The following is a 23212-nucleotide window of genomic DNA, read 5'->3' on the forward strand; positions in this document are numbered from 1 at the left end:
CACGTGTCTAAGGACGTGAACGTGAACGTTTCGCCCCCAACTGTGTGCAGCAGGTTGTCCCATTTGGCGGCGGGAGTGTCATGGGCCGGAATTCATCACGGTGGTAGGACGCTTCTCGTGCATGTGGCAGGTGCATTGACAGGTGTGCGTTACAGAGACTTGATCCTACAGCCTTACATTCTTCCTCACGTCAACGTTCATGGCGGACAGTTCCAGCAGGACAACGCTCGACCGCATGTTGCACGTGTTTGTCAGGACTTCTTACAGTACGACAACATCCAGACATTACCTTGGCCAGCCCAGTCACCAGATTTGTCCCCGAATGAGCATCTGTGGGACGAGTTGGATCGACGGATTCACAGAAGGAATCCACCGCCTCAAACACTTCCGGCGCTTCTTGATGCACTTCAGCATGAATGCCAGCACATCCAACTGCGTGTTATTGACAACTTGATTGCATCTATGGGTCGTCGGTGTCAAGCGGTGATTGATGCACGTGGTGGGCACAACCGATACTGACATTTTCTGTACCCCTGTGACATTTACTGTATCGTGTACGTGTGTCTGTCTAGATGACACGATTAATGTTTTGAACATTGTGTACATTGATCTTCAAACAATGTTTCAATTATGGTTTCTGTGTCCTATTTTGATACAATCGCATTATATTACATTTTGAAAGTCAGTGTCAAGTTTCCTTTTTTGAAGAGTATATATTATATATAATATCATTGTATCGGAAGGGTCTTTAAATAGGAATTGCCCCTGTTGACCAATCAAGTTTGCAAAAAATAAGAAATTGTTTCTTGTTTTTCTTAAGCAATTGCAAAAGATGTTCAAATGTCTTGGGAATGATAAGCCTGACAAAATTCAAAGGGCTATAAACAAATAAATATGGTGGTTAAAGAAAGATTATTGTGTTTGATTACGTAAAACATGGATCAGAAAGTTGCTTCTAAGAATCTGAAGTGGATAGATATTTACTCTAAAAACTGTTCCTTATGTCAGAATTTTAAGGTTTTGGGTGTTATTATCTGAAGAACATTATCAGAACACTTGGGAACACTTTTTGGAAGATTTGTCTTCATGGCTTCACTGATCCCCTCATCTTCCCGAGGCAAGAGAGTTAACTGACTATAAAAGTCCAGTTTCCACCCTTGCCGAAATAGGCTGGTATTATGGAGTTACATTTTGGCTGGACTAACGAGTCTATGCATAGTCCAATCAAAATCGCGCACCGAAATCAAAATCCGGTTCGTAAACTGTCGTGCAGATTTCGATCGATTGCAGGATTTGCAAATCATGTGCGCCGCTAACTCGTTGTCAGCAAATATTTTCCAAGCCTGAATCATGTTTTTAATCAAGGTGCTCACGTGATTTGATGCATTTCACGATGTAAGACCCGTTTTATCACAATGTAGATCCTCATTATCGAGCAGATCGTCCTGACTGGGCGCCACCATTTTGTGTGAAGCAAACGCAAGCGATACGAGAGGTGGAACCTGATTGGTAGGCTTAGAAGGGACATAACTGGTAATAACCATTGGGTGCGCTACGATCGAGCCCAGTAATTCCAGCTTATTTCGGCAAGGGTGGAAACTGGACTTTTAAAGTCTTGCCTCGGGAATAGGTTGACCTACCATCAAAGGTGAAACCTTTGAAGTTTATTTGCCTGAAAACAGTTTTTACAACCCAAATATACTGAACAGCAATGAAAACGCACCACCATAAAAATGGATGTATTTTTATCCGGGCTGAAGTCATATGAAAATATATAAGTGAATGAGTAATATACGACGTTCTGGGCGAAGCATGAAGAACAGCTCGTCAAAACACATTTCTAAATTTGTTGTGAGCGACATCGCCAAAACGCAACAAATTGTGTGCACATCATGGAAAACGTGTTTTCTTTCACGGGAAGCATGCAGAATAGGGCTATAAAAGACAGGCTTTTAAAAGCCACATCACTTGTTGCTGCAGACGTAAAGGGTACTGACATAAGAAATGCCAAGATTAACAGCAGAGGAACGTGAACGTGCCTTGTGCATGTCTTCAAGTTGGTACGTCAAGTAGAGTCGTTGCACAACGGTTTCAATGCCATCATTCAACAGTCCTCAGGCTACTGAGCAGATACCAGCAGACAAGAACCACCAGAGATCGAGCACTTCCGGGTCAACGTCGTGTAACTACACCTCGGCAGGATCGCCATATTGTGCGTCGGCATCTTCGTGATCGTACACTTCCGGCTACAAGGACTGCAGCAACCGTACAAGGCCGACGGGGTTTGATCAGCGCTGACACCGTACGTCGACGTATCCGCTCAGCAGGGCTACGTGCTCGACGTCCATATGTTGGACCCATACTCACTGATCGACATCGAAATGAACGTCTGTGTTGGGCCAAAAGGCATCGTCATTGGAGATTGCGGTAGTGGCATGGTGTGCTGTTCTCTGATGTCCCGTTTCTGATGTCCCGTTTACTGAATGCTGAGGCCCTTTACTACTGAAGAGTTAAGGCCCTTTACTACAGGAATAACATATTGGCAAATCACGTCATCCCTTTCTTTCATCAGCACCAGGATATGCACACCTTCCAGCAAGATAATGCAACAGCGCACAAGGCACGTGTTTCAACACAGTACCTAGCGAACAATAATGTGCCTCTGCTTCCATGGCCAGCCCTGTCACCCGATCTTTTGCCAATTGAACATCTATGGGATTACATGGGTCAACGCCTCTCACGCCTTCCGCAAGTACAGAACCTGAGAGAACTTGAAGATACACTACGTCAAGAGTGGAATGCCCAAGAACTACTATTCGCAGGCTTATTTGATCAATGAGAAGACTTGCATGGCCTGTGTTGCTGCCAATGGCGGACATACCAGATATTGACTTTTCATTTTAACCCTATGTGTCTTCCTTACACTGATGACGTTAATGTAATTACTTTGTGATATTCCTGTTTCCTTGGTCGTCTTTCTTAATAATCCGTCTATGTCTGTTCTAATTAAAATCGGTCATTGCTCAAGTTGTAATAGTTTGTAATATTTCAAGATTTATTGCTGGTGCGTTTTCAATGCTGTTCAGTATATTTTAAGTCTATATTCAGAAAGAAATGATTTGAAAAGAGTTATTTTTTTAAATTTGTGACATAGTTAATGATTTTGAAGAATTTCTTACCCTCACCGAATTTAACAATACAGTAAACTCCGTTAACAACAAACACGTTTATATCGAAATGGATACAACGAACTCTTTTTGGTTCCGCCCATTTGCTGTATATATGGTGTATATATATGCTTATAACGAACTACGGTAATAAAGAACTAAAATTAGTGGTCCTTTTGAGTTCGTTATAACCGTGTACTATCTGTATAACTTGACTATTTTGGCATTATTCAGTGTACAAAAGGCTATTTGACATAGCATTAGAGGTATAATTGGATGAAGTATCAGAGATAGACTGGACTCCAATGTTCTAAAAACCTATGTCTAGTACACACATGTACAAAGTTAAGGTTTAAGTGCAGAATTATTCAAAGAATGTTAACCACTGATTCTTTCCGACCTAAAATTAAAGTCACGAGTCAAAAGTCAAAATATTTGAGATTTTCGCTATCTAAATAAAGATACATAGAGGTTATCACGCGAGTGTGTTTGGGGATAGTAAATATCCTGCATTAGGAATAAACATTGTATTTAGCGAGCCTTGACGAGCTAAATACATAGTGTTTATTCCTAATACAGGATATTTACCATCCCCAAACACACAAGCGTGATAACCTCTTTATCATATAATGTCATTCGTTAATTCTGTGCTTCAAAATCGCTTTCCCTCTCTCACAAACATTACCGAAACATTGCGAGTTTTCCTGGAATGCGCGCATTAATATTTATTACGTCACAGGGTAAGTGAAGTGTCAGTGTTTGTTTATAAATAGTGAAGGTAGTCCCTACTTGACCTTTGATATTTGCATCTCTTTCCGCATATGACCCCAACGGATATCGTTTTTATCCGTTGGTTTTATCCTGCCGAGAAACCTACTCATTATATGATAAAGTATCTTATCTGCTTTGGGAACTTGAAATTGTTGAAGGATTCTGGGCAATTGTGTTAAAATAGATTTCGGAGGGATGTGGTCATGTGTACAATGTAAATTTACAACTTTCTTTGGAACTGGTTTTATTTGGATGTAAAAAAGATGCAGTAAGTGATTCTGTCTTTGATTTTTTTCTCATATTGGGTAAATTTTATATCTACAAATGTAAATGGAAGAAAGACATTCTCACATAAATCATTTTAAGGGAGCGTTAAAATTAAAACATTTTATTGAAAATGAAATTGAGTCTATAACAAACCGTAGATCAGAGTTTTTATGCCGATTGGGTTATGCGTCATTCTTTGAAACTCGTCACGATATGGCTGAAATACTGCCGATGTGACGTAAAGCATAAACTCACTCACTCATTCATTGAAAATAAATAATAATAGTAAATCATTTTGTTTTAAAGTTTCACGGAAGTAACTGTATACAAGCATACAAGGCATGAGTGCCTGAGTGAATGCTTTTGTCTTTGTACTTCTCTTCTTTGTTATGTACAAAAACTAAAACAACTGAATTTACTTCTTTTTTTTATTTTTGTAGATGGGACTCCTGCTTAATAATTTAAATTAAAAGCAAATAAAACAGCTCTTCGCTGTCCAGAGATGCGTGCCTTAGACATTCCAAAAACCTTTGTTCATTGTTTTGGATCCCCTTTCGCCTCGGTTATGTTTTAGGCTTGTCGTAGATTTCACCAAAGTGGTAAACGTCTCAGAACTGCATCACTTCGAGCGTCTTCACACATTGAGCTGACATGCTAGGAGTAGTATAGTCTAAGTCCGCAGAAGGTAGTTTTGGTTGAGGGAGGTTGAGGGAAAATAGCGAAGGTGATTGGTTGATCCAAGTCACGTGATCGGATAGGATGACTCATGCATCAACAGCGCGTCACAGGTGAGGGGGAATGAAAGGTGTGTGTTTATAAGGCAGAAAAGAATTCATAAGAAAACAAAAGTAAAAGGTTATGAATAGAGCTATGTGTATAGCGTGCTGCCCTAAATAGACAGACCGTACCCGTCAGCCCAGTTTGAATTGAGCGCGCTTGACAACTCACGTGGCCTCGTCGTTTAACCCGCGCTCGCTAGAGCGTGCGACCTGGTTTGATGAATGCAGGGTGTGTGTTGAAAGTACATCATACCACAATAGAGACGGGTTATGTCAACACGATATACGCCGGGTAATGTAGGCACACACAAAAATGTACGTCTAGCTGGATCAAATTCATCTTGTACGGTCTACACGTTGTACACCACGAACGTTAGACAACCTGTATAGAAAAAAATATAGACAAAATAGATAAGACTACGCAATCAGCAAGCTAGCAGTGTCGTTTAATTACATTTAGCGCGCAAGAACGAGGTAGTCACGTCACCCTGCATTGACTATAACGCTGAAGGCAGCCGGATTTCGAATCACCCGCGCTGCGTACTATTGTGAACCATTTGTAAAGAATTATTCAGCCCTGTCCCGACTTGCATAGTTGATGTTTCAACGCTAGCGTTTCCATTTAACGCGATGACAAATAAACCGTACGGTTTGAGTTTTAACCGTGTAACATGATGTGCACAGTTTTACTTCAGAACGTGCTATTTTGAAAATAGATAGTTGCAACCTTGTCTGTGTTCAATAAGAAACTGATAAGTACATGTACCAGTGTGACGGCACGAAGCTAGGTTTGTTGGGAAAGTGATGGAAGCAATCTATAGGACATTTTCATGTTTACAATACTCACCCTTAATTCGAAGAGAGAACAGAGTTTATCATGGAAAATTGTTTGACGAGGAAAATGTTTTATTGGAAATATATGTCGAAGCAGGTTTATTCATAGCTAATGTATAGCAGAGAGACTAAGCTACCGACCGCCCATAACAATGTCAACATACCCCGGCCTTACAATTAATGTCAACATACCAGCCTCGCCTGAAGCTTCCCATTCATAAATTGTGTGACCAGTGTCCCGTATTCATGATATGTCAGGGAAGATGTGTTGTACATTTGTTATTTTAAAAGGGAGTTATTTCAGAGAGGATATATATGGGTATTCCCCTCATTAAACTTTTCTTTCGTTGGTGTCTATTAAACGTATCCGGTATTTAATACATTTAAGTGATGTAGGAAAGTATGTGCGTGTAGATGTTGTACCTATATCCGAACACGAATGTATGACACCTTTCAATTAGATCAATTACGGTTCTAACCACGACACGCAACATGACTATGAGCGTGGTTAGCAGTTCATATTTATAAACACATCGTAAATGACATATTTCTGATGAATGAACTCGCCCGCACACATGTCTATAGGGTTATGTTCGCCCGAACTGTAAACAGTGACACATTTTATAACAGGAAGGGTGTGTGGAATGCACTCGTCCTCGTAAGGGTAAAATATGCGTTTAAACTCACCATTTAAACGATGACATTACTTATTAGATGTATTGGTATCAGTGAGTGAGTGAATTTAGTTTTACGCCACACTCGGCATTATTCCAGCTCTAGGACGGTGGTCTGTCAATAAACGAGCTTGAACCAGACAATCCAGTGATCAACATCATGAGCAGCGATCTGTGCAACTAGGAACCGATGGCACGTGTCATCCGAGTCGGCGAGACTGACCAATGGATCCCCGTCGTCAGTCGCAGATAAGCATGGGTTACTGAAGGTCCATTCTATAACCCGGGACCTTCACGGGTGTAGTATGACGAAGACTATATACTAATGTGCAAAAACTGAGAAAAAACAAACAATTCATTCGTATCATTTATTGATTCGAGCCAATCGGTTCCATACAAAGCCGTGATATACGAATGGACAATAGTATTCACTCTGGAACATTATTTAGTCACTCATATACACATGCTGCTGCTGCTCGAAGGCCCTATTGTTTAAATAGCGAGTCCATGTTTTGAAACACATTTCGCACTGTTGAATGTTTCCTTTTTTACGCTGTTTTAAGGTTGAATGGTTGTCTATAGTCTATGCTTTATCCATTGCTTGTAACGATTTCCGTCCAGGAGGTCCCAGTTTCACATTTCCTCTCACGTAGAGGGAAATTCGGCGTTTCTTATCGTTCAAACGCCTCAGTTTACGAGGTGTTTTCAAAATATGAATCAAACTAGACGCGTGGCGTTGACTCGGCATTCTCTTCAGACTGTTAGACTGATACAGTAGTGATGGGTATTTATGCCTAATCGTTCTGCTCACGATCATCATCCTCCTCCTCGTCATCACCGTTGTTATCCTCTGCAACGCTATCAGATTCAGTCTCACTGTCTATTTCCGGCATATCCATCAAAGGCAGGATCTCTTTCATCTTGGGTTTTAGGAGGAGGATTTTATTTTTGAGAACGGATTGTTCCGTGGAAGGATTCATGTCTCCCAGGTTGTATAGCATGTTTTGAAACAGAGGTGCCTCTTTAAAGTATGTGGTATATTCCATCGCATAGTTGAGAGTACTACGCACTAGATCCTCCCACCTCAGTTTCAATCTTCTCTCAATCCATTCTTGCGTTCGTCCCTGTCGCTCGTACTGTTTTTTCTGCAGTTTCATCTTGTCATGAAACGTATCGTACACCTGCTTCCAGATGCGTTGTAAGCCTACATTTTGCCACTCCTCGGCTTCCATATTAGTGAATGTTGACTTCCCACGTGGAGGTTTGACGGCAAGACCACTGCCTTTCTGGGAAGAGGCTAGGTCGTCAAAGTCACTGTCATCGTCATCACTCTCGAGTCTGGCACGCTTTCTCTTAGGTTGAAGGCTATTGGCCGGACACCAGTGTTTGATATGTCGCTGTAGATCGTGCATGTTATCTATCAGCACCCCGCAATCTGCGCAAGCCGTGGCCATAGTCAACGATGTCTCACTACTCGTGTCTGAATCGGTTTCAGTTGGAGTGAGCTGATGTTGGGGCAATCTCTCTTCTTGTGTCAGAGAACTATCCAGAGATTCTGTTGTAGTCAACTTCTCCCTACGCAGATCAGGTTCAGACTGTGCTGTTGTTCTCCTGTTTTCCTCATTTATGAGGTTAACATGCAGTCGATCCTTATCTTTGGTGGTAGGTTTTAGATCGATGGTGAGTTGTCCATAGGGTGTTTCAGCAACCTTTTCATACATAGCCATAAAGTGATCCATATGTTCGGTGAAAATTCTACGAGCGAAGAGTTTGATTTGCTGTTTATCTATGGTGGAATGAAACAGGGTGACATAATGCGCGTTCAAAGCAATGTCTCTCCATTCCTTACCTCTCGGAAACAGATTTTGTATCAAGAGAAAGATCAATACATTCTTGTGATGTGAGGTTTGAGTAAACAGCCGCGAAATACGCGTGTCGTGCTTTGCTTCGGCCAGGAAATCATCCAGGACCAACACGTTCTGTTGACGAGCATCAAAGTAATCCTCGTCCAAGATATCGTAGGGAATTCCTTTGACAAAGGTCAGCTGAGGCAGCTGCTCACCGAGGTCCTGATATAATGGCTGCCATTGAGTATAACACCAAACGATGCGGGTAGGTTGGGGTTGGATCAGGCCATGCCGGAGTACATGAGAGGTAAACACAGACTTTCCACAACCACTGGGTCCCACAACGAGCGCATTTGAGGGAATCAGGAACTTGAATTGTTCTCGAAGATCAGATATACATGGTAAATGAGGCAGCCACGAGTGGACTTGCGATGGCGGCGGCGGCGGCGGATGTGCTTGGAACGGCGGGTTGGCTCGACGCAGCGGCGGCGGCGGTGGGTGGACTTGCGGCGGCGGCGGCGTTAGCGGGTGGGCTTGTAATGGCGGGTGGATTTGCGGCGGCGGCGGCGGTAGCGGATGGGCTTGCGGCGGCGGCGTTAGCGGGTGGGCTTGTAATGGCGAGTGGACTTGCGGCGGCGGGTGGGCTTGTAACGGCGGCGGCGGTATGCTATGTTTATTTCTCCTGTGTCGTAACATGACGTCTCTCCTTGAAAACATTTTTTCACAGTCCGGACAGGTGGCAACCCCCATGGTGATCCAATACGGTGTGCGATTAGAGGGTATGAAGCTTTCTTTTATACCCTTGACTCTGTTGACGCTTCAAGGCAGCAAGTGCCCGTTCCACCACAGCCTTCACCTCCGACACATGTTGTATTTTCACGGGTTGGAGTGTTGTCTTCGATCCCTGTTTGGTTGTCATCGTTAATATTTTAGGTGTTACCTGTCTCTTCTTTGTCTTCAGCGTCGACTTCTTGGCTGCTTGTGGTTTCTTTCTCTGTTGTGATTTTCTCAACGTAGTCTTCCTAAATATATCTCTAGGGTCAAGTCTAATCTCTGACGCTTTCTTCATGTTGTTCACGTCCAATCCGTTTGCTGGCGAGAGTAAAACTGTTTGTCGGGCTACACTACTGTAGAGTTTATACTGTCTTACACGTGCAGGGATTCTTGGAAGACACTCTTTTCTTCACAGCACACTTGTGAGTATGTTAAAAAAGCGATCATATTAGTATATAGTCTTCGTCATACTACACCCGTGATTGTCCCGGGTTATAGAATGGACCTTCAGTAACCCATGCTTATCGGCGACTGACGACGGGGATCCATCCGCTGCTCATGCTGTTGATCACTGGATTGTCTGGTCCAAGCTCGTTTATTGACAGACCACCGTCCTAGAGCTGGAATAATGCCGAGTGTGGCGTAAAACTAAATTCACTCACTCACTGATACCAATACATGTAAAAAAGTAATGTCATCATCATTTAAATGGTGAGTTTAAACGCGTATTTTACCCTTACGAGGACGAGTGCATTCCACACACCCTTCCTGTTATCCAATGTGTCACTGTTTACAGTTCGGGCGAACATAATCCTATAGACATGTGTGCGGGCGAGTTCATTCATCAGAAATATGTCATTTACGATGTGTTTATAAATATGAACTGCTAACCACGCTCATAGTCATGTTGCGTGTCGTGGTTAGAACCGTAATTGATCTATTTAAAGGTGTCATACATTCGTGTTCGGATATAGGTACAACGTCTACACGCACATACTTTCCTACATCATTCAAATGTATTAAATACCGGATACGTTTAATAGACGCCAACGAAAGAAAGGTTTAATGAGGGGGAATACCCATATATATCCTCTCTGAAATAACTCCCTTTTAAAATAACATATGTACAACACATCTTCCCTAACATATCATAAATACGGCACACTGGTCACACAATTTATGAATGGGAAGCTTCAGGCGAGGCTGGTATGTTGACATTAATTGTAAGGCCGGGGTATGTTGACATTGTTATGGGCGGTCGGTCGCTTAGTCTCTCTGCTATACATTAGCTATGAATAAACCTGCTTCGACATATATTTCCAATAAAACATTTTCCTCGTCAAACAATTTTCCATGATAAACTCTGTTCTCTCTTCGAATTAAGGGTGAGTATTGTAAACATGAAAATGTCCTATAGATTGCTTCCATCACTTTCCCAACAAACCTAGCTTCGTGCCGTCACACTGGTACATGTACTTATCAGTTTCTTATTGAACACAGACAAGGTTGTAACTATCTATTTTCAAAATAGCACGTTCTGAAGTAAATTGAGTGAGTGAGTTAAGATTTAACGTCACATCGGCAGTATTTCAGCCATATCGTGACGATTCTGAAGTAAAACTGTGCACATCATGTTACACGGTTAAAACTCAAACCGTACGGTTTATTTGTCATCGCGTTAAATGGAAACGCTAGCGTTGAAACATCAACTATGCAAGTCGGGACAGGGCTGAATAATTCTTTACAAATGGTTCACAATAGTACGCAGCGCGGGTGATTCGAAATCCGGCTGCCTTCAGCGTTATAGTCAATGCAGGGTGACGTGACTACCTCGTTCTTGCGCGCTAAATGTAATTAAACGACACTGCTAGCTTGCTGATTGCGTAGTCTTATCTATTTTGTCTATATTTTTTTCTATACAGGTTGTCTAACGTTCGTGGTGTACAACGTGTAGACCGTACAAGATGAATTTGATCCAGCTAGACGTACATTTTTGTGTGTGCCTACATTACCCGGCGTATATCGTGTTGACATAACCCGTCTCTATTGTGGTATGATGTACTTTCAACACACACCCTGCATTCATCAAACCAGGTCGCACGCTCTAGCGAGCGCGGGTTAAACGACGAGGCCACGTGAGTTGTCAAGCGCGCTCAATTCAAACTGGGCTGACGGGTACGGTCTGTCTATTTAGGGCAGCACGCTATACACATAGCTCTATTCATAACCTTTTACTTTTGTTTTCTTATGAATTCTTTTCTGCCTTATAAACACACACCTTTCATTCCCCCTCACCTGTGACGCGCTGTTGATGCATGAGTCATCCTATCCGATCACGTGACTTGGATCAACCAATCACCTTCGCTATTTTCCCTCAACCTCCCTCAACCAAAACTACCTTCTGCGGACTTAGACTATACTACTGCTAGGATTTAACTGGAATACTGCTCAAAGCGGAGTTACAACGACCTAACCACGCCGAAGACCCGGGTTCGATTCCCGACATGGGTACAATGTGTGAAGCCCATTGCTGGTGTCCCCCGCCGTGATTTTGCTGGAATATTGCTAAAAGCGGCGTAAAACCATACTCACTCACTCACTCACTCAGTAGCTCTGTCACGTTCCTCTTGTGTGAGTCTCGGCATTTCTCTAATGTTCTGTTTGATGCCGAATCCTTGCTCTGCCCCACACCGGAATTTATGTAACATTCCTGCACGAACATTTTTATCAGTTCCCAAAATCCTGCTTTTTCCCATTTATCCTGACTGCACGAAATTCACTGAATCCTGCAAAAAGTGTGCACAGGGGGTGTTTTGGTGAATGTTTTCTGATAATGTTCTAACTTATCGCATCGTCTTTAATTCAGATAAACCTTAATTTACAAGTGATTAGTTTCTTTTGCCCGGTAGTTTACAGACCGCCTCCGTGGTCTTGTGGTAGAGCGTCCGCCTGGAGAGCGGAAGGTCTGGGGTTCGATCCCCGGCCGCGTCATACCAAAAGACATTAAAATATGGTACTTGTTGTTGTTACTCTGTCTGGCGCTCGGCATTAAGGGGCTAAAGCAAGGACTGGTCGGCTCGGCGTCAATATATTGTGTCTGAGTGGGGTATTCATGTTAAACTGTGTCATTGTATCCCAGTGGCACTATAAAATACGCATTAGTCCGGACTAGTATAAATAGAAACTCACACACGTACATGCACTTCGCTATGTAAGTGCAATCATCTTGGACGCGACGTTAACGTTAAACCTCACCTCACCTCACCTCACCTCACCTCACCTCACCCGCTCTGTATTCCCTGTGGTGAGACAACTACAGTAAAGCATGTCCTGCATTACTGTGTTGATGTTTCCATTGCAAGGGATAACAATTTCAAAGTTTTATCTAGAGGAGATATTTTTGATCAGTGAAGTTCTTGTTTAATTATTTTTTCTTAAGAAATAGAATTTATTGACAACTTTTGATTAAAGTTATTTCATTAATTGGTAGTATCTGAGTATTAACTGAGATTGTTAGTGGATGTCCCTTGATGGGTTGTTTGTTTGTTTGTTGTTTAACGCCGCACTCAGCAATATTCCAGCTATATGACGGCGGTCTGTAAATTATCGAGTCTGGATCAGACAATCCAGTGATTGACACCATGATGATCGATCCACGAAATTGGGATACGATGACATGCATCAACCAAGTCAGCGAGCCTGACCACCTGATCCAGTTAGTCGCCTTTTACGACAAGCAAAGTCGCCTTTTACGGCAAGCATGGGTTGCTGAAGACCTGCTCTACCCCGGATCTTCACGGGTCTATTGTTGTAAATGGTCATATATATTTATGATTGCTGACGGGTTTTAATACAAAACTGTTATACTCAAGTTGTTTTACAGTCCATTGTTGACATGTTTTTTTTAATCTAAATGTCTCAATTGTTAATGTATAAATTGTTCGTGACATTTTATGGCTGCAACAGTGCCGATGTGATTTTACATTTTAACTCACCCACTCACTCACTCACTCGCATATAACTGAATAATTGCTCACGTGATATACAAATTAATTCATTTACGCTCTACTTATATAAGACCCGTGAAGATTCCGGGGTAGAATAGGTCTTCAGCAACCCATGCTTGCCGTAAAAGGTGACTATGCCTGTCGTAAAATGCGACTAACAGGATCGGGTGGTCAGGCTCGCTGACTAGGTTGATACATGTCATCGATCCCAATTGTGTGGATCGATGCTCATGATATCAATCACTGGATTGTCTGGTCAAGACTCGATTATTTACAGGCAGCCGTCATATAGCTGAAATAATGCCGAGTGCGGCGTTAAACAACAAACCAACCAAATCCTTATATAAATTAAGATCACCTGCATAATACTGCCAGCCCGGCTCTTCAGTGCCTCCTGTGTTGATGAAGGACTTGTACAGGCGACATCGTTTGGACGTTGGGTTGTGCAGCAGCATGTTACAGAGGGGGTGTCGGTAACAACGTTCTGCACATGATAATCTACCTTCCACGACGTGTTCAGACATAAAGGCCTCATTAAACAACAGATTGTCCAAACTTGAGTGACGTCGAACATGAAACCCACCACAAGACTGATGGGCAGATATCAGTTTATGGAATACAAGCGTCAGGAGAAAGATGTCCCGTTTGAACATAGTGATTCCTCAACACTTCAAAACTGGAATCTACGTAACTGCGAGGTTGACTCGTCTGTTCAAAAGACGTGTTGTCAGTTCTGACTCTGTCCCAGATCAATAAACATTATGCATGTAACATAACTCCTATCCGGGAACACTGTGTTCGAATCAACATTCAACTCTTATTGATTCATAAGTTAAACGTGCGTCTTTGTGAGAGGAATAGTGACACCTCCGTGCACGTAGGACGACAAGCCGTGTTGACGGAGAATTATTTGTTTATTAACACAGTAGAACTACAGAAACGGGCGATATGTGATTCCACATACTTCCATTATACATCATGTGTAACAAATCATAATTACATTATTGATCGTCTAGAAGAATCAATCGATTCCACAGTAAACCCATCCTCACAAACAATGAAATACAATCATGACACTACAGGTGAGTACTAATTCTAATTTTTCAGGGATGTATATAGAATTACCATGCTTATGCAACACTATCTTCGTAGTGTTGATGAATATTTAGATGCACCATATTAACTAACGGTGTCCATGTGCATTATACGGAAGCCTTTTAGGGCCATTTGTTTTTTTAAATTTTTTCGATACTAAGTTGAAATTTCAAGATATAGAAGTTGAAATTTAAAGATACTAAGTTGAAATAGTATCTTGAAATTTCAACTTAGTACCTTGAAATTTCAAGATAGTATCGAAAAAAACAAATGGCCCAAAAGCTTCTGTAGGATCTTGATATCTCAAAAATTATTCACTTCAAACGTATTTTTACATCTTAGGATGTTAACTTCTTATCTTGAAATTTCAAGATAGTATTTTGAAATTTCAACTTAGTATCTTGAAATTGTAACTTAGTATCTTGAAATTGTAACTTAGTATCTTGAAATTTCAACTTAATATCTTGAAATTTCAACTTAATATCTTAAAATGTCAAGATGGTATCTTGAAATTTGAAGATAGTATCCTCAAATTTCAACTTAGTTTCTCTAAATTTTAACTTAGTATTTGAAGATAGTGTCAAAAAAAATTCAAAAAACAAATGGCCCTAAAAGGCTTCCGTAGCATCAAACATTATGGCAACATACATATAGTGGTACAATTATGTTCATTGTCTTCATGGCAACCTTGTTGGCAGGTCCACCACACACAAATCACTGTGCCTGGGAATGATACACCATTCTCACATCGACGTTGACTTGTATTTTCTGTCTGGTCCTCCACACCTTGGTCTACTCGCTGGCCCATGTTTCCTGTGGTCATAAGAGGTGCAGAGAGTAATCTCCCCTGTGAGCGTGACATGCGTCTTCAGTTTCTACTGACACCATCTCGAACTCCGTCATCACCAAGTCAATGTTTCTATCTCTTTTCTATTTGGCTAGCCAGGGTTTCACTAACCATACATAGTATTATTACTATCAAAAGAACAATTACATCCCACTTCCAATTAAATGTGTCATAATAGATCAGATAACTGTTCGATCAGATGCCCCATGGGAATGCGTTCTATTTGTGTCAATTTTGGGGGTAGTTTCATTACACCCAGTTCTCGCCCAGCCTGAAGGAATGGTTTCCATAGTCACATGTTTGAAACATTTGGGCTACGAGCCAATTGAAGGAAACCGTCCTCGAACTCGTATAAAGTTTCATTGTGGTAATACGGAGTTAAACATAAATGACTGTTTGAGGCAGAGCATGACGCGTTTAGCCTGATTCTCCCTAAAGGTGGGGGGAAACCCTCATGGTTTGAGAATATCCGTCGCCCTCTCCCCACACGACTAGTGCGGTTTTCGTAGGAGCCTTCAGTGCAGATCGTGAGATATCTGCAGGCTGTGATTGGAGGATATTCTATAAGATCTTTATGTCTTTCAAATGTACATCCATCCAGTTACTAAAACTGACTATGTTTTTTCTATATTTAGTACTGTCTTTTTCAACATGATGACTTATGCTGAATGTGACCACAGCTATTTTCAAGTAGGTGACATTTGGTGCGAAACTGGGGGTGGTGTGTTTAGCTTCATGTACTCGGAAAAGGAGCTGGCTAAGCTTGTCATTTTTTACTTTTTTATTGCTGCTCTAAGGCCAAACTGTGCACACACGTACAGGTAATAGCTGTTGAATGCTTAGTTATTTTTAAAAAAAATATAACGTTACTATAGAAGTCTATGTGAAAACATTTGGTTGTGTGTAACCCTTATCAGAAGTAACTATCCAGCGGCTATCTGTTAAATATTCTGTCATTGGCAATACGCTATCTTCCTTTTTCATAAACAGAGCCACTATGCAAAGTTGACTTAAGTTGGTGGGGTATATAGGACTTTGGATATGACAGTAGTTTGTGTAAGGCTGGGTGCATGTTTCGACCTCCGAATTCTTTAATAATGCATACTTAGTACGTTCTGCATTTACAGCTAACACGTGGTTTTCCACACGATACTTAGCGACCATACGGCTAATTTCTTCAGACCTGTCGGGCAGTCGTTGTCATATTGGCATGGGTAAGTTATAAGCTTGATAAATTTCAAATTTCCCATTGACATCTAACAAGGGGATCGAAGTAATTATCAAAATTTTATCATCCTCTAATACCGTGTTACACGTCAATTTTTTATAGAAGTTCCCTAAATCTTCCTCTGGCATGCCAGATAACTTAAACTTTGCTGGTAATTGGGTTTTAGCATCATTCAGAAGGGCCAGTAAATGGCGAGGGGTGATGGTACTCGGGGATAAATGTCACAGTGCCAGCATATTCAGTTGTAACTTGAGGTGTTCCATGAATTAAATCAAAGTTTGTAACATTTGTCTAATTTCCTTGATTACTGGGGCGGTCGGGTAGCCTAGTGGTTTAAACGTTGGGTGGTCACGCCGAATACCCGGGTTCGATTCCCGACATGGGTACAATGTGTGAAGCCCCTTTCTGGTGTCCCCCGCCGTGATATTGCGGGAATATTGCTAAAAGCGGCGTAAAACCATACTCACTCACTCACTCACTCACTCACTCCTCCATTACTAATTCAATTTGTAAATATGTTTTTGTTGCTCATTCTAATTCCAAGATTTGTTTGTCCAATTCTTTTATAACATTAGAAATCTTTCCCTCGATTATAACCAGGTTGTCAATTCCTTCATTAATGGTATGCCTGTTTTCTGAGATTCGTACTCTGGATGTGTTTAGAATCGAAAATTCTTCCTTTACTATGTGGACTAATCCTATCTGGTAGTCTGCTATTTTTTTTAATATTCCGTTTAATGGTATCCAGATATGCATCAGATACTACACCAAACAGGAAACTTAGTGCCTTCCCGACAAACGGTAACAATGATCGCTCCTGCCTGGTATGCAATCGGGGGCGGTCGGGTAGCCTAGTGGTTAAGGCGTTCACGCCGAAGACCCGGGTTCGGGGTGGTTGCGGAGAATGGTTTGTTTTTTAACACAGTAGAACTACAGAACCAGTCCTTCAATAGTTACAGAGTCGAACATAGGAAGAAGTCACGTTGACACTTGGGCAGCTGAGTGCTGGACTGGCTGGTCAGTGCTCGTCTCTCCTTGTCCCTGGTTTTCCTCTCTGCTATTGTGACTGCGCTTCTCCGATGGTTTGTTAACACAACCTGCCTGCTTTTAAAGGCAGCTGACCGATCATTATTCTGCTGAGCTAATCAGTTCTGATTAACTTGACATTTGCTATGTCAGCAATTAGGCTGCTTATTTAAGTACGTCAGCTGGCCAATTATTATTCTGCTGAGTTGGTTAATTATACTGTGCAGATGCACGACTATTCAGTGCAGTTGTTAGACAAATAGGGAAACAATGGCGAGGCATGCACATGAATCGAAATGTTGTTTGAAACATTTAAATTGCGTCTGGTAATTAGACATATTCAAATATGTACTGTTTCTAAAACACAAGGACAATCTACCTAATATTTGGAATCGCCTATATGATATATAAAGGTAAACAAAACGTACATTAAGAGTATTTTAAAGATATTCATCTCCACAGCTAACATTGCATTACTGAATGAGTTTATTTGTTGTTTTACGCCGCACTCAGCAATATTCCAGCTATATGACGGCGGTCTGTAAATAATCGAGTCTGGACCAGACAATCCAGTGATTGATATAATGAGCATCGATCCACGCAATTGGGATCGATGACCATGATATATTAACCAAGTCAGCGAGAAATTTTAGAAATTTTTATTTTTTTACGTTTTTATGGCAACAAGGTGGATTTAGGTTCCAAACTCTTCCTTTTTTTTTACAGTTTCCATGACAAGTTCCACCTCGGTTAAAAAAGGTTAGGGTTTGTTTAGATATAATTATGTCATAAATTCTGAGAAAGGGCGAGGGATATAGCCACGTTAGTGGCAAACTCTTGTTTAAATTTTGTTTTCTTCTTTGTTCTTAATCACTGCACTATTCAAACTGATTCTATAATATGGTGACCTGTCCGGGATAGAGTAGGTCTTCAGCAACCCATGCTTGCCGTAAAAGGCGACTATGCTTGTCGTAAGAGTCGACTAACGGGATCGGGTTTGTCACTGGATTGTCACTGGATTGTCTGGTTCAAACTCCAGATCATTTACCGACCGCCATCATATAGCTGGAATATTGCATGTTTTCAGCGACCCTGACTACCCGATCCCGTTAGTCGCCTTTTACGACAAGCATAGTCACCTTTTACGACATGCATAGTTGCTGAAGACCTATTCTACCCCGGATCTTCACGGGTCTACACTGCACATGACTCACGGTGCATAGCGCGTAAAGAGACAATGAATGAAGACTGAATGAAGGTATAATATCTTCAATGAGGTAATTCGGAAATCACGTTAATGTAGTTCTAAACAGGATCTGCTATTTTAGTTTGCGAAGCCCAAGGATTGTCGTCCAACGACGTTTCATTTTAATTACACAAGCTTTCAGATGGCATTAATAATCCATAAAAGTGACAAAACCCTTTCCATAAGAAATCTGCATATTGTACGATTCCGACTATATGACAATGGCAAGGGTGTGTGTGTGTGTGTGTGGGCGGGGGGGGGGGGGGGGGGGGGGGGACGGGCCCCAGTTGTCTAAGGCGCCGCGATTCGCTGTGCAGAGTTGCGTCCCTTGGGCACGCCAGAAACCTATGATTGTGGGTTCGAATCCCGGTTCGCCCCGATTATGTTTCTAGGTTTGTCAGCACCATACCCGTGCTCGTGGGTTTCACCGAAGTGGTAAACGTCAGAGACCTGCATCACTTCGGGCTTTCCTCCCACATTAAGCTTACACGCCATGATATACCTGGAATACTGTTAAAAGCGGCGTTAGACCCAACTCACTCACCGAATCGCGGCGCCTTAGACGACTGGGCCACCCGTGCCTCCTGACGCTGAAGAAAAAGAGTCCTGCAACGCCAACATATGTCATTTTCCAAACACACACGCAAACACAAACCAATTCATTAACGGGCTAACAACCACTACTGAATAGTTGCAGTAGTTTCACGTGTTCAAACTTTATAACTCACAAACGAAATGTCCTGGAAGATATGCGAATATTATAAACAAACTTGCTCGGCCAAATGATCATTGTGGGCGAATGTGACATACGGGTTTCGGTCTATGGAATGGATTTAATTTCCAGTTTTGGCAACCATATTGTCCAATGTGGACGTAAGGTCGCCATGAGCAAGTGATTGATTGAGTGAGTGAGTTACTTGGCTAATCGCCCCTTTTCACAATATTCCAGTTATATCACGGCAAGTGATGATGCAGGTCTTTGGTGAAAACCCACGAGCACGGGTATGATGCTGTCAATCTTAGAAACATAATCGGGGCGAAAAAGTATACGAACCAACGATCTGGGTTCTTGCGTGACCAAGGGACGCAACTTTGCACAGCAAATTGCAGCGCCTCAGACGTCAGAAACAGTAACTGTAGATGAAACGAAGGTACCATTGAAGCTGCTACACCATCTCCCCATTATTTAAATTTAAGGATCTTAAATTAACTGGGGCGGTCAGGTAGCCTAGTGGTTAAAGCGTTAGCTCGTCACGCCGAAGACCCGGGTTCGATTCCCGACATGGGTACAATGTGTGAAGCCCATTTCTGGTGTCCCCCGCCGTGATATTTCTGGAATATTGCTAAAAGCGGCGTAAAACCATACTCACTCACTCACTTAAATGAACTTATTTCATATCCTTGGACAGAGAAAACATTATCCAACAATGACACGATCAAATGAGTGTTCCAAATAAAGGAGGTCCTTCATTGTTTGCATTACTTAATTCGTACGTAAGGCTTGGATTGGATTGGGTTGGATTTTTGTTTAACGCCGCACTCAGCAATATTCCAGACGGCGGTCTGTAAGTAATCGAGTCTGGACCAGACAATCCAGTGATTGACATCATGAGCATCGATCCACGCAATTGGGATACGATGACATGTTTCAACCGAGTCAGCCAGCCTTACCACCCGGTCTCTTTAGTCGCCCTCTACGACAAGCATAGTCGCCTTTTACGGCAAGCATGGGTTGCTGAAGACCTATTCTACGCTGAAGACGGATTCTTCACGGGCCTATCACATCAAGGGACAGAAACGTTTCACAAGGGAACCAAGTCAGCAAGACTGACCACCCGATCCCGTCACTCACGGCAAGCATAGTCGCCTTTTATGGCAAGCATGGGTTGCTGAAGACCTCTTCTACCCCGGATTCTTCACGGGCCTATCACATCAAGGGACAGAGAAACTTCACAAGGGAATGTTCCTACTTTTCCTGTACCAGGTTAGCTACAGTGCCACAATGCTCTTTCGTAAATGTTCAGGAACTGAATTTATCTGTTAATTATATATTGCTCTTCGAGCAAGTGGTGTTTGTTATGGAAAACATGACTTCGCGTCTCCATCTGGTTGCATGGATACTACCAACCGAGTTCTCTCAAACACAAAGCCATTCGTGGATTCTGACGACATGTCTACTAAATAACGGATATGCTGTTTTGTACAGTGTGTTTGACAGTGGCTTTACATCGATCAAAAGGAAAGTCAGATTTGTTTGAAGTATTTTACTTGTATCAATTTGGTTTAGGCGAGGCCATATTGATAGCATGTATTCTCTTGTCAACGTGAACAATGACACCGTGGTTATACTCTTCAACATGAACTGTGTTGGGTACAAGCAGGCAATTTGCACCCGGCCCGTAAAGATCCGGGTTAGAATAGGTCTCCAGCAACCCTTGCTTGCCGTAAAAGGCGGCTATGCTTGTCGTGAGTGACGGGATCGGGTGGCCAGGCTTGCTGACTTGGCTTATGAATGTCATCGTATCCGAATTGCGTGGATCGATGCTCATGATATCAATCACTGGATTGTCTGGTCCAGACTCGATTATTTACAGACCGCCGTCATATAGCTAGAATACTGCTGAGTGCAGCGTTGAACAACAAACCAACCAATATATAGTTATTTTGTCAGCATGATAAGGAATGGCGTGCTGCTTGTAATTGAACTAAAATTCTAAACAGGTGTTTAGTCACTCTCGTCATTCTTGCTGTGCCAAACTGGCAGATGTTACCCTTCCATGACTGTCCATAAGTGCAGTCAGTGGCACATGTCATCGGTCCCAATTGCGTGGATCGATGTTCATGATTTCAATCACTGGATTGTCTGGTCCAGACTCGATTATTTACAGACCGCCGTCATATAGCTGGAGTGCGGCGTTAAACAACAAACCAAACCAAAAAACTCAGTGGCAAGTGAGTGAGTGAGTGAGTTGGGTTTAACGCAGCTTTTAACAGTATTCCAGTTATATCGCGGCGTGTCAGCTTAATGTGGGAGGAAAGCCCGAAGTGATGCAGGTCTCAGACGTTTACCACTTCGGTGAAACCCACGAGCACGGGTATGGTGCTGACAAACCTAGAAACATAATCGGGGCGAACCGGGATTCGAACCCACAATCATAGGTTTCTGGCGTGCCCAAGGGACGCAACTCTGCACAGCGAATCGCGGCGCCCTAGACGACTGGGCCACCCGTGACCCCCTCAGTGGCAAGAATATATGGCATTTTTGCATTGAATAAATGTCTCGTTAGAAATTAACTTTAGTAAAGTAGTCTTTGCGTCTGGTTAGATCTGCCGGTGAAAATTGCCTCTAGCTCTTTGCTGAACTCAAATATATATTTATTCTTAATTCTTTCCTTTGGTTAATGCACTTGTTGCTGTTAACAACATAACTGTCGCCATTATATTCTGAATTAAGAAGTGTCATTGTCTTTGGTAAGAGGCGACTAACGGGATCGGGTTGTCAGGTTCGCTGACTTGGTTGATACACGTCATCGTATCCCAGTTGCTCGGATCGATGCTCATGATATCAATCGCTGGATTGTCTGGTCCAGACTCGATTATTTACAGACCGCAGTCATATAGCTGGCATATTGCTGAGTGCAGCGTTAAACAACAAACCTATCTTCTAGATAATTTGCATTGTGACAAAGACCATATGCCATTTGATTCCTCCATGTATGAGGAATTCAGGGATGCATGTAACGCAGTTGAGTTGGAAATATACGTGATCTAACAGGCGTCTCATAATCGGCACCTGACACGTGATTTTGTAAATACTCTACAATATGGTGGCACGTACACTTCGGCGTTTGTGTGTGCGAATTTTCCAAAACATTCTATCCGATTCTAGGCGACGTTTCAAAACTATCATTAGTGATTAGATGAAAAAACAGATACCCAGATACTGACACAGAATATGCTACTTTTGAAATTCAATTCTTTGAGTAAATATCCTATCTTTAGATTTCTAAACACGGAGTAAATAACGCCGTGAATGGTAATTTTGCTTTGCCTAAAATGACAGTGGATATGATATCACAGAAGAGGGAATTTCCAACCGAATTCAAAACTGCGAAGTGTGTTAGGCCTAGTGAGCGTAGTGTATTTTAAAAAATTTTCGACTTGGAAGTGAGGGTTGAAGAGGAGTGGCATTGTGGTAACCCCATACTACATACAATCATATAATGAACAAGACAACCCGGTATTAGAGGGATAGTCAAGATGTACATGGATTTACTCTTCTTGAGTGTTTACATTCATGGCGGAAGCAGCCGTCGCGAGGTTCCCAGAACTCCCTGCTAAGGGAGCACTTATTACGCTTAAGTGGAAATCACGGGGAGTGGCTTATTGTTTAAACTGTTACTCTATGACAGGCATATATGTCGATGTGGAATCAATAAGGGGCTTTACACTAAAACAAATCCATAACGTTCAACACAGACGTAGGTGAACACTCGACTGAAGCATGAGCAACTTATCAATTACTTACATCAGGAAAGTAGTCCGTCATAATCTGACCTCAGGTCATCACCATGGAGTAGCCAATCACGGGCCTGGAATTCGATCTCACACATATGTTTGATACCAGTTATCCTCACCCACAGATGTGTA

General features: G+C 42.2%; 1 protein-coding gene and 1 pseudogene across 1 annotated transcript in view; both read right to left on the bottom strand.

Moving 5' to 3' along the window:
• The window catches only part of LOC139460688 (C-type lectin domain family 9 member A-like), a 29269-nt gene extending 15468 nt beyond the window's left edge, over window positions 1-13801 (bottom strand). The window contains exon 1 of the mRNA XM_071242166.1: window positions 13479-13801. Within this exon, the coding sequence (XP_071098267.1) occupies window positions 13479-13773 (295 nt within the window). The 5' untranslated portion in view covers window positions 13774-13801. The remainder of the gene's footprint in view (window positions 1-13478) is intronic.
• Window positions 13802-15941: 2140 nt separating this feature from the next.
• On the bottom strand, window positions 15942-20734 carry LOC139460343 (uncharacterized; annotated as a pseudogene).
• Window positions 20735-23212: the final 2478 nt, after the last annotated feature.

The sequence above is a fragment of the Haliotis cracherodii genome, unplaced genomic scaffold, assembly GCF_022045235.1.
Source record: "Haliotis cracherodii isolate W230 unplaced genomic scaffold, xgHalCrac1.p SCAF_14, whole genome shotgun sequence".
NCBI lineage: Eukaryota > Metazoa > Mollusca > Gastropoda > Lepetellida > Haliotidae > Haliotis > Haliotis cracherodii.